Source organism: Rhinolophus hipposideros (assembly GCF_964194185.1).
Source record: "Rhinolophus hipposideros genome assembly, chromosome: 11".
Taxonomy (NCBI): domain Eukaryota; kingdom Metazoa; phylum Chordata; class Mammalia; order Chiroptera; family Rhinolophidae; genus Rhinolophus; species Rhinolophus hipposideros.
The window spans coordinates 58,909,281-58,922,104 of record NC_138057.1 but is presented as its reverse complement, the minus strand read 5'-3'; the positions used below and the strand labels follow the sequence as shown (position 1 = coordinate 58,922,104).

Here is a 12,824-nt window from a genome sequence, read left to right as displayed (position 1 = left end):
TTAGATGGGCTGTGTTATTTAAGGGACATAGGACAGAAACTCTTTGTTCAACTTGAAGATACAAAGGAGATACATAAGGATTTAAGGACTATTTACATAAAACCAGGTGATGTAATTGGGTCTCAAGTTTACATTACATGCTATTGACAGGGACATCTTTTTAAAGTGCTCTCTAATCTTAGTGAAATGTATAATTTATTAAAATAGTGGCCCTAAAAATTATCCGGGATTGCTTGCCTTTTGACAAAGGATTTTTAACATCTCATTAAAAAGGAAATATTATATATCTTAGATGACATTACAGATCTTATACATGTTGGCTCTGAAATTCTAGTTAGTACTGGGTCACAGTATGTTTCCCCAAAACCTTCCATTAAATCAGACTTGGAAAGTGGTCACTCCCGTACACTTTTTTCTTATCATGGGCAATAACCGTTGGTATTTCCAGGAAGAGAGGGGAATTTGAGCTTGAATTTGAGGAAGGGCTATGGTCTTCGGTGCCTCCATTCTGACTGGTTCTCTGCATTGTGTCTGCCAGGGGAGAATCGCTTCGTCTCGCCACTCTCTTGGGACTTGGTGGGACGCAACCTCTTCGCCATGGCCGTGGAAGGGGTGCTGTTCTTCCTCATCACGGTTCTGATCCAGTACAGATTCTTCATCAGGCCCAGGTGAGCTTTTTCTCAGAACTGATGGAGCACCTGTTTGAGGGTCACAGAGGAGAAGCACATGGAAACAGTCGTCATTGGTGTTTGGTTTGAACTGAAGTCAAAGCGGATAATCAAACTCTTCCCTAATGTGGGCATCCCCAGGACCTAACACTGTTGGTTCTGGAAACTGTGGAGAATAGGTTTTATAGGATTGTTTAAGGAACTGGATCTTTCTCTTCAAAAACAGCTTGGAAGGTTGATTTTTCTTAAATTTTTTCCCCTAAGACCTGTAAATGCAAAGCTTCCTCCCCTGAATGATGAGGATGAAGATGTGAGGCGGGAAAGACAGAGAATTCTTGATGGTGGAGGACAGAATGACATCTTGGAAATCAAGGACCTGACTAAGGTGAGGCAGTGAATCCAGGCCATAACGACTTGTCTTCAATTTTTTCAGCTTTATATGTTGGAAACTAGCATTTTGCTGACTTGCTTAATAAAAAAGAGTATGTATCCCAAAATGTGAATCTACCAAATTTATGTCAATTTAATTTTATTTAAAATACACTGCAGGGACTTCCTAATGAAAGAAATCCTACTGAGAATACTTTTGAAATGTGATTTCTCATTCTTGAGTATATTTGTTTTTCACATCCACATTTATGTATTATTTATTAAAACATACTAATATTGGCTATCTATTCAAACCTAATGTAAGAAGACTAACTGGTTGATTTGAGTTTCATAATTGAAAAGCTGGTAAATCTCCATTACTCAGGAGCAGGGTTGTTTCAGCCCACTCTAGGTGCCAGAATCCCAGCAGTTCACTTTTTTTATCATATGTACAATGTGTGCAATGTTTTGATTACAAATTTTTACCCTGTAGAATTTAATTTGTAAAATATCTAAAGTATCTTTCTATATTAAGTAAGTGAAAAATTATGTAGCCACACAAATGACCACTGGGGTTTTTAAAAGGTTGAGATTAGATGGAAAATGAAAAAGAAATTCACTTGTATTTTGAGCTTCAGAGTCATTCAGCAGCTGGTTGCCACAGAGACATACCAAGGCTCTGAGCACATCGATGAGTCCAATTTCATGGTGTGTTGGGGCTGTAATTCCTTCTCCCACAGCTGCCTGGGATAACTGTGAGTCACTGCGGCTCACGAATTTTTGCATTTTGTTCATTGCAGATCTACAGAAGGAAGAGGAAGCCGGCTGTTGACAGGATCTGTGTGGGCATTCCTCCTGGCGAGGTAACGGCACTGGCCCTCCATTGCGTTTGTCCCTAGTAATTCAGACTGTCTCTCCCCCATCCAATAGCAATGTCAGGAAGGGGTAGAAGTGGCTTTGAAAGGCTTCTCTGATTGTGTCTATGTGGAGCAATCAGTTGTTGAGAGGATGGGGACCCCATATGTCAAAAGAGAACGGTTTGGGGAAGCTTAGGCAGTTTAAGAAAAACATGCACCTAAAACGTGATTTTTGCGACATGTGCAAGATGATGAAATTCAAATAGACTTTAAAAAATTGATTTTCTCTTTTCTCATTCGTGTTTGTGTTTTTTCATGCCCGTTAGCCAGATTAGATAGTGAAATGTGACTAGTTGGCTTTCATTACGGTTTTTCACTCATTAACTTTGGTCTCAACTTGACAACTCAAATAGTATGACAAAATATGCCCACATTTAAAATGGTCCCGTTATAAAATATCTGTTTAAGTGTCCATATGATTCCTTTAAGACCATGAAAATTTTTGACTCTTCACCGATATTTGAAAATTATGCTGTATTCAAAACTAAGCTGAGGTGACTACTTACTAATGGCCATTGATATTCAGATTCTTCATAATTTGCTTATACAGATTTACCCAATCTTTTTCAGTGCTTTGGTCTCCTGGGAGTTAATGGGGCTGGGAAATCATCCACTTTCAAGATGTTAACTGGAGATACCACTGTTACCAGAGGAGATGCTTTCCTGAACAAAAACAGGTGAGAAAAGTGGTCTGTATTTTGCCCCAAAGAGTTTTAAAATTTTACTTAAATGTATTATGTTTATGATCATAACGTAATATGCTATGTAGAGTTTATAAAATTATTGAAATAAAGTGTAAAGAAGAAATTCAAAATCATCTCTAATCCCACTACCTAGAGATAGCCACTATTTACATTTCCTTTCCGTTTCATTCTGGTTTTTTCAAGTTTTATTCAAGTATAATTTACATACCGTACAATTACTTCTATTAAGAGTACAGGGGCCAGCCTGGTGGCTCAGGTGATTGGAGCGCCATGCTCCTAACACTGAGGTCACCGCGTGCTGCTGCGGGCGACTGACTGCCTCAGCCGAGGGGACTACTAGACTGAGAAACAATGGCTTGAACCGCAGTGCTGGGGGGGGGGGGAGAAAGGGCAAAGAAAAAAAAAGTGCAATTCATGATTTTTAGTAAATTTACAGAGCTGTACAGCCCATCATCACAATCCAGTTTTTGGAACATTCCAGTCACCCCAGAACTATTTTATATACATATGTAAATGCATTATAAAATTGAACCCTACTGTATTGGGATTTTTAAAATTAGTTTTTATTGTTAATGAGTATATTATGATTATTCCTCAATGGGTTACACATTCTAAGATATAGAATTTTACACTGCTGCATAAAATTCCCCTATGTACCAATAGTTTAATTAATTTCTTATTGTTGGACATTTATTAGTTTGTTTTTCATTATGTAAATATGTCCTTGTACTCATCTTTGATGATTTCCTCAGGGAAAATTCCTCCAAGGTAAAAGGGGATGCACTTGCCAAATTGCCCTTTCTAAAGGCTGTACCAATTGATGAGGTCACCATCAGGCTGTCATCTGAGAATGCACAGGTCACTAAGCAATCTGACCATTAGGAGTACAGCTCTGCTTTAGCGACCTGTTAGGTCATGTTTCCCTTGAGTACTCGAAATATGTGGGGCTTCTCTAGGCTTTTGATTTGGAGATGGTACAAGGCAGTGCCTTTTGAACTTTTCTGACCATGACCCATAGTAGCAAATACATTTTACTTCTAAACCCAGTAACTATAACTACATAAGACATAGGCATATAACTTGAAAGTTCCGTAAAACCTACTCTTACTACTTGTCATGTATGCACTGATGTTTCTTATTCTATTCTATACCATGTCATTAAAAAAAAAAATACTGGTTGTGACCAAATAAATTGATTTCACAAGCCACTAATGGATGATGACTCACAACTGGAAAATAATGGATGGGGGGGCTAGAAGCCCATAAAACTGAAAAGAGCAAGGGACTTACTGTACTTTTGGGTCTCCTCCTCTGTCTCTTACTAATTTTTTCAGTAGCATGTAAAGGAGGTTAAAGAGAACAGAAATTCTAGAATAGCAACCCTGCTGCCCCAGGGTTGTTCCTAGCACCAGGCTTCTGGGGCATCATACAACAATGAAGGCAGTAAGTGGCTCAAACCAAGGTTTGTGACAGTGACTGGCTGTAAGAGCTGGCTCGCGCAGTAGAGCTTGAGAGCCAGGCAGTGCCCATGGGCATCTCGATTATAATTCCGGAAAAGGTTGGATCTGGGAGTACTGATTAGATATGCAGAGAGGAATGAATATTGCTGAAAGGCCAAACTCAAGGCTGTCCAGAGGGGGCTGAGGTGCAGCCATCAGACTGGATGTGGACATTGAGCTTCTCCCACATCAGGGATTCTTAACCTGAGATTGGCTTCATAGTGCTTAAACGCCACCCCACCAATACATGTAAAATTGTGCCTATGGATATAGTTTTTCCTGTTACCAGATTCTCAGGGTCTGTGATTTAAAATACAACGACAAAATCCCTTAAAAACCAGGAGGGTGCTTTGGTTGGATATTTAGCAGGACCCAGGAGTTTGGAACATGCTGTGGCCAAGTCAATGTATGGGCAGCAGAGAGCAGAGGGAGATCACACCCAGAGTGGCTGGGCCTTGATCTGGGTGGCCATGAAGGAGACTTTGGGGCAACAAGGTACTGGATACATACGACTGGACTACAGAATGGAGTCTAGGATGGAAGTTAGTGTTACAGCTTCAGGACTGTGTGACCGAGATCGTTGGTAAAGATGGTGCTCCTACTGGGATGGACTCGGGCATGCTAAAATGGGACTGAGTCTGCATACTGAGGTGTTGGGGAGCCAAGTGCAAGGACTGGGCAGGACAGTGACAGGAAGGGGCTCGCATCCTAGGGGCAGAAAGGCTGTTCCTTCAAGCTACAGCAAGAGTGCTCACTGGGATTTTTGTCACATACGAGCACACTTTATAGGAACACTCGGCAAGATTGTCCGCTCCGAGTACCTGTAAATGTCTAAACCCTGACACGTTTTGTGTATCTTTGCAGTATCTTATCAAGCATCCATGAAGTACATCAGAACATGGGCTATTGCCCTCAGTTTGATGCCATCACAGAGCTGCTGACTGGGAGAGAACACGTGGAGTTCTTCGCTCTCCTGAGAGGAGTCCCAGAGAAAGAAGTTGGCAAGGTACCGTGGGCACCTGCAAGCCAGCCTTCCTCCTTTGGCATCCTGACAATATACCTTATGTCTCTTGCACACATGACCACTGGCTTCAGGCTGTTCTTCTTCATGGATGCAGCAGGATGAAATCTGGCTCTTTGCACCGACTTTCAGGGTGGGAATCTGTGGTGGCAGTGGGGTGGGAGTGGTGTCCAGGCACATGCTGGAGGCAGGAAGTGTCGTTCCCCCTGCTTTTGGCTCCTTGGCACTTGCCAGATCACGATTATAGAATGTGGTTTTACTCGGTAAAATAATTTTTGTAGGTGAGGGTAAGAAAGCATGATAAAATTACCAAACCAGATAAAAATAAAGGAGCTTTTTTATTACTCTAGGTTGGTGAGTGGGCAATTCGGAAGCTGGGCCTTGTGAAGTATGGAGAAAAATATGCTGGTAACTACAGTGGAGGCAACAAGCGCAAGCTTTCGACAGCCATGGCTTTGATTGGCGGGCCTCCTGTGGTGTTTCTGGTGAGTGTGACTGTAAATGGAAAACCATTCTGGCCTAAATGGAAAACACTTTTCCAAAGTCCTGTATGTGCAGGGATGCTGCGTGCCTGGCTTGCCCATGGCAAGCTCCCCTCTCCCGACCAGAAACAGCACAGCTGTCTTAGAGAACTTTAGAGGGAAGCTCCCTTGTCCCTCTCCTTGACACATGCTTGGGTGGCTCTGCCGTGCCCTCAGCTACTCCAAAAGAGAGATACTATAGGGACCTTGTTTCTCTGGCATGGAGAACCCTGACAAGCGTGGCTGAGGCTGGGTGTGTGATATGACCTTTCTCTGGAACATTCGTTCTGACCATCTGTGTTCATCCCCTGAAGATGGAGGGTGTGAACTCAGCTTCAAGATCCCCAAGGTAGCACCTGGGTCATAATCCTTCTATACAGAGAGATGGAAACAGATTAGACTGGACAGTGGCCCTTGACCCTTCATCTTCTGTGGAGGAGAAGAGCATGGAAATTATTACAGGAAAAAGCCTTGGGTTGAGGCTTTAATGTCATTCAGGCCATTTGGATCTGGAATTTGTTTCTCTAAGACTAGCAAGTACAATAAAACAGGCAAAGCGGGAGTGAGCTAGAAGAAAAAAAGAAGAGAAGGGATTTTACCCACACCTTATACTGACTTCAGTAGAGATTTCAGACAAAGAATTTTTAGCATATATTTTTCAGTCATGAAAAGATGATCAAAACTAAATGGCTTTTCCCCTTTGTTTTCTGTTATTTTGGAAACATTTAATTTCATAAAAAGTTGAGTTTCCTGCTCAGTGGGACATTTATAAAAGTAAACTGCTTTTTCTTGTATGTAAGGTCTGGTTCTTTGGTCCATCATAAATAAATAGAATGTTAAGTTAAAATTCTAGCTAGTTCGAAGATGCTTCTGCATCTAAAAACAAATCTAGTTTTAATGTTTTTTTCCATCAAATAATAGGACTTATTTTATTCTAATCGCAGGATGAACCGACCACAGGCATGGATCCTAAAGCTCGGCGGTTCTTGTGGAATTGTGCTCTAAGTATCATCAAGGAAGGGAGATCAGTAGTGCTTACATCTCACAGGTCTGTGGTGAAGACTTGGCTTGGCTTCTATGATGTGTAATTTTTAAATTTCCCACTGATATGTATGATCACTGTAAAAATTAGAAAATACAGAAAAGCAAGGAGAAAAACAATTGCCGGAATTGCATCACGTGGAGGTAACTATTACTTTGGTGCAAACATAATTGCGGTTTAAAAGGTTAAAAATAATTGCAAAAGCCACAGTTACTTTTGCACCAATCTAATATTACTGCCATTGGGCAATAATATATCTTTGCAGTTTTCTTAATGAAAATCTATATGTGTGTCTGTGTGTGATTTATGAACAAAAATGAAGACTTCGTACATATACTGCTCTTTTTCACTTCACAATATATTGTGAACATTATTCCAAGTCAATCATTTCTCACAGCCATCGTATTCCATTAGGATATACCCTAATTTATTTAACCGTTCCCCTCTTGGTAAACTTTTGGATTGTTTCCAGCTTTTTTCACAATTATTAAGAGCACTGCAGTGACAGTGTTATTCTTACACTTTATGTATTTGTAACGGTATTCAATTATGCCCTGGGATACTGGGAATGTTTCTTTGAAATGCCAGATGTCACGGTGATATTCTAATGGTTACAGGAGCATCTCTCTCAAGCTAAAACCTCATTGTTTTCCCACAGTATGGAAGAATGTGAAGCGCTTTGCACGAGGATGGCAATTATGGTCAATGGGAAGTTCAGGTGTCTTGGCAGTGTCCAACATCTGAAAAATAGGTAACAAAGATAATTTCTTTGGAATAGTGCCTGAGAAAGCTTGTACATATATATATATATATATATATATATATATATATATATATATATATATATATATATATATATATATATATATATATATATATATATATATATATATATATATATTTTTTTTTTTTGGTATGTATAAATGGTGGCTCTAGAATAAGGGGAAATAAACTGAAAAAAATGGTATAGTGGAAAGAATGAGGGCTTTGAAGTCAAACAGAGTGGTGTTCAAATTCTCCTTACCTTTTATTGATTGTGTGCTCTTGGACAAATTACTTAACCTTTCTGAGAGTCAATTTCCTAGGAATATTTATCTTCTAGCTTTATTATATAGATGAAATTAAATTTTACACATGCCAGTGTGGTTAGAGCATGGGCTTTGGAATCAAACACAAATGGGTCTACATCTGGTCCTACCACTTAGGAGCTCTACTATGGGCTAGTGACTAAGTCCCCAGGCTTGTTTCTCTGAAACATCCGTCAGGCTTCATAGGTCTAGGTGAGGATTAAATTAAATCACGTACCGAAGGCACTCAGCACGGCACCTCACATAGAATAGGTATTCAGTAAATGATAACTAGCTCCTCCTCTCAGATACTTACTCTGGGTCTCTCAGAGTAAGTATGGCTCAAGTTGGGTTTTCGGGGTTAATTATTCTTTTGAGAAGTGTCCTGAGAATCTTCCATTTGGACTTTTTTCTGCTTTCAGGTTTGGAGATGGTTATACAATAGTTGTACGAATAGCAGGGTCCAACCCTGATCTGAAGCCTGTCCAGGAGTTCTTTGGACTTGCCTTTCCAGGAAGTGTCCTAAAAGAGAAGCACCGGAACATGCTACAATACCAGCTTCCATCTTCATTATCTTCCCTGGCCAGGATATTCAGCATCCTTTCCCAGAACAAAAAGCGACTCCACATAGAAGACTACTCTGTTTCTCAGACAACACTTGACCAAGTAAGCTTTGAATATCAAAAATAGATTTGTTTTTCAAGGTGAGGAGTCCTGCTCCCTTCTCCATCCCATTATGGGCCCTCGAGCAGTGTAGATGATCTGAGTTTGAATTTCCGATCTTCTACTAGCTGTGTTTTTTATTAAACCTCTGTGAATCTGAAAAGGGAGATAACTCTCTACTTGACAGTTATTGTGAGAATCGATGATATTAATAATCGTCATTCACTACCGTTTACTGAGTACGTGCCATGGGCCAGGCATTTTGCCAGGTGCCTATCTGTTTAAATTAGATAACATCAAACATATCATCACTTAGTAAGTATTCAGTCAATGTTAGTTTTCCTCCCACTTCCATTTAATCCCTTACTGTATCAGCCAAAGTAAATAGATGATTGAACAGTTGGTGATTTGGGGGTCAATATGTACAGTTTTTCAATTTTTAAACGGTGACATGTTTTTTCAAGTATTCTCCCCTCTCCCCGTTTTCTAATTAATCTAGTTTTGCAATCTTGTATTTGCCTACCTGACCTCATGTCCACCTAGGGAAAAACACAACTAGAATAAAGACAGAACAAGTGAGAGGTATTGATACAAGCCCGTCTTTCTCTTGACAGGTATTTGTAAACTTCGCGAAGGACCAAAGCGATGATGACCACTTAAAGGACCTGTCATTACACAAAAACCAGACAGTAGTGGATGTTGCGGTCCTCACATCTTTTCTGCAGGACGAGAAAGTGAAAGAAAGTTACGTGTGAAGAAACCTGTTCACACAGGATGATGGAAAAAAAGGAGGAACTTGCCTTTCCTTTGCACTGTGGGAAGAGTTCCAGAGGAAAAAGCGGGACGTTTCTGCGGGAAGAAGTAAACTGGATACTGTACTGATACTATTCAATGCAATGCAATTCAATGCAATGAAAACAGAATTCCATTACAGGGGCAGTGCCTTTGTAGCCGATGTCTTGTATGGCTCTCCAGTGAACAAAAGACTTGAATTTAGTTTATAACCTTATACCTATGTGAAACTCGAGTATGGAACCCAGTGGATATATGGGTTTGAAATCATACTGTTTTTTTTTTTTTGTTCCTTTGTATTCTCACTGGGGGTTGCAACAGTAATTCATCAAGTAACCATGGCCAGTGATTACTTACCAAAATCAAAAGGTATGCATGCACATCGTCACTCATGAAGCCGTGCCATGCCAGGAGACTGGTTTCCCTGTGACACATCCATTGATGGCAATGAGTGTGCCAGAATTATCAGTGCCAAGTTGCTCAGAAAGCTCGGAGCGCCATGGTGTGTCATGCACACTTTTGTGAAAGCTGCTGTGCTCAGAGTCTATCAGACATCATCAAATATCAGGTGACAAAATGGTGCCACGTGTGGAAGGAAAAGTCCTGCTTTGGTTCCCCTGTTGTTGAGCTGCTCTGGTGGTGGTAATATGCAAACTGTGGATGGCTCTAGATACGTTAAACTTGGTTTCATTGTTACATTGTCCCTCGCTTGGAGCCATGGGTCACCAGGGTCATCTTTCTGAGATCCCGGTAAGAAGCGAAGAATGAGCAGCCACTTTGTTGAGGCTGTAAGCTACTGAGGCCAGGGCATGGGGTGCAAGAGATGTCGCGTTCAAACCTGGGGTTACCTGTGCCCACTTGTCCTGTCTGCCAACATGGCACTCTGCATCTCAAGATCTTGTTTGTCACAAGTGTAGTATTACTTCTGGCTTTCAAACGTAATCTAGAAGATGAAAAGATGGAGTTGTATTTTGCTGAAAACATTTGTACTTTTATTTGGAATTCTAAGTTCTGTCAGCGATTTCTGAAACCTTAGAACGGCCTAATTGCAGAAGTCCATGGCATAGAGGAATGTGGCCACACTTTCTTTTCTCATTGAGTTTGTGCCTAGTGACTAGAAAACAAATGTGATGGTCAAGCTCTCATGATATTATATTTAAGCTTCTTTAAGATCCTTTAAAATACTCTTAATCTCAGTTCATTAACCAAGTATTTTTTGAGTCTGTGTTATAGCTGAATGAGTATGTATGGACGGATGGGGGGAGGAGAAATTAAGTCTCAGATTTCCTGTGCCATGATATTCAGCTAACTGGTTTACAAATAGAGGTTGTTTTGTTGTGGTGGTTGTGGGAGCTCAATGAAAGCATATTGGGCCTCTTAGTTTTTCAAAATAGCAACAATGCAAAAGTCAAGAAAATTTAAATGTGGTAAGGGTCACAAGACTAAACAGTTGATACTTTTACAGAGAAGACGGCTAGTTTGAAAACTCGTTGAACATGACAACTTGTGAACACGGCATTCAGTATATTCAAATAATTGGCTTTGAAGATCTCAGACACCTTATTCTGACAATCTCATCCTTTTCATCTCTTCAATCACTAACCTCCCGTGAAAAAAAACAAAAAACAGCAAATGCCCTGGCATGAAGTATATTTCAGACTTTTCCAACCTAGTCTTATATTTTTAGTCAGTAAACACTTTAAGCATTCGTAAAATACTTTTTTTTTTTTATGTCATCTGTCTTGAGATAACAAAAATATGAGGGAATGACTGGTGAAGTTTAAGTGATCTTTCACTATTATTACCGTTTTCTAAAATTTAAATATTCTAAGGGTATAAGATTTCAGATCTATTTCAAATTAATCTGTTTTTCTTTTAAAATTTACACATTATCACATAACTTGTTGATTGGAAAAGAAAAAGACTTTTAGAAATTAATGCAATATTGTTTTCCAGAATGATAGGTAAGTAATGAAGGTATACTTCCAATAACTAGAGATCATTATATTGATCTCTATATGAGATCATTGTATTTTATGGTGTCTTTAATGATATAAAACTCATACAATAATTTACTTTCTCCTTGTTTAATATTTTTTAAAATCAAACTTGTTTTCCCATTTCATTAGAATCATGTTCAAATTCTCTATTGTATTAAATCCATGCTTCTTTAATTACTCTGACTTCTAGGCCATATTTTAAAAAATCAAAAGTCACTGTGAGTTATTTCGGGGGGAGGGGGCGGGAAATACAATCTACAGTTTCAATATAGATTTAAAAGGATCTCTTCTGAAGCTAGAAACAATCTACAGTTACACATCGAGATTGTTAATATTGTTACCTTTTAGACTATCCAAATAGTAATCTTTTAAATTTTCCTGTGTAAACCTAATGATAGTAGAAATTTTTACCAAGTCTATATTCAAGTAAAATTTCTATATATTCCCTGTGGAAATGTAACTATCTGAGTTTCAAAAATTGTCAAGTGTTCAAAGATTTCTGCTTTTGCTTCTTTTGGACACCTTGGAAACCTTATTAACAACTGTGAATACAAAAAACATGATGGAAAACAATAACAAAGCCCTCTATACATAAACACCCAGCACAGTTCATTGTTTAAAAAACAACCAAACCTCAAACTACTGTATTTCAATATCTTATACTGAAGCAATGCATTGTGACTATTAAATGTTGCACATCATTCATTCACTGTATAGTAAACATTGACTAAAGGGATTTGTTTGTTTTCTTCTCGTGGTTGTATATATTAGGAATTTTTTTTTTTTCCCAAAGAGCCATGTGTCATATAATATTGAACCACTTTGATATTGAGATATTAATTTGTACCCTTGTTACAATTTACTAGTAATAATATAGTACTATAGTAATACTGCTCTAATTCTGTTTAAAATTGTTGCATCCCTTTTACAGAATGTTTCTATTTCCATAAGGATTAAGTATTCTATTCTCCCTTCGTATACCCTCGGATGAAACTATGTTTTTGGCTTTTTCTTTATCATTGGCCCTTCATCCCAAGCACTTTATGTTGTCTGTAATGGGATATATTTTTGCACTGGAATATCTGAGAATTGCAAAACTAGACAAAAGTTTCACAATAGATTTCTAAGTTAAATCATTTTCATTAAAAGGCAAAAAGAGAAAAAAATTTTGTATTGTCTATAACTTTATATGAAGTATTAAAGGCATATTTCTATGTTGTAATGAGTCATGAAATAAAGCTGTGACGGTTCTTTTGGTGTAGACAAATTTATTTTCATGCATTCGTAGCACCACCTACTGTTAAAGCTATTTGGCTCTAAAGTAGAAATTTTTGAAAAGGGTAAATGTCCTGTTAATCCTCAAAGAAAACTAAGGGGACCACCTGGAATTTTTAAAAAGGGTATTTTGCACTTTCCTGATTCAGCTAAGAAAGTAACTGATATTCAGTTTGAAAGGTTTTTAGATAAATTTACTCTGCTTAATGATTATGAAGCTGGGAGATCTCTGAAAATACTCCATCTCTAAGCCTATTTAATACAAACCTCGTTTCTTCATTTGGTA

General features: G+C 38.8%; 1 protein-coding gene across 2 annotated transcripts in view; it reads left to right on the top strand.

Annotated features, from left to right (window-relative positions):
- The window catches only part of ABCA1 (ATP binding cassette subfamily A member 1), a 122,935-nt gene extending 110,408 nt beyond the window's left edge, over positions 1 to 12,527 (top strand). For both annotated transcript variants that reach the window (XM_081065652.1, XM_081065653.1), the window contains exons 41-50: positions 539 to 668; positions 933 to 1,053; positions 1,838 to 1,900; positions 2,525 to 2,631; positions 5,022 to 5,163; positions 5,529 to 5,663; positions 6,644 to 6,747; positions 7,400 to 7,492; positions 8,231 to 8,474; positions 9,086 to 12,527. In XM_081065652.1, the coding sequence (XP_080921778.1) occupies positions 539 to 668; positions 933 to 1,053; positions 1,838 to 1,900; positions 2,525 to 2,631; positions 5,022 to 5,163; positions 5,529 to 5,663; positions 6,644 to 6,747; positions 7,400 to 7,492; positions 8,231 to 8,474; positions 9,086 to 9,226 (1,280 nt within the window). In that variant the 3' untranslated portion in view covers positions 9,227 to 12,527. The remainder of the gene's footprint in view (positions 1 to 538; positions 669 to 932; positions 1,054 to 1,837; positions 1,901 to 2,524; positions 2,632 to 5,021; positions 5,164 to 5,528; positions 5,664 to 6,643; positions 6,748 to 7,399; positions 7,493 to 8,230; positions 8,475 to 9,085) is intronic.
- The last annotated feature ends 297 nt before the right edge of the window (positions 12,528 to 12,824 follow it).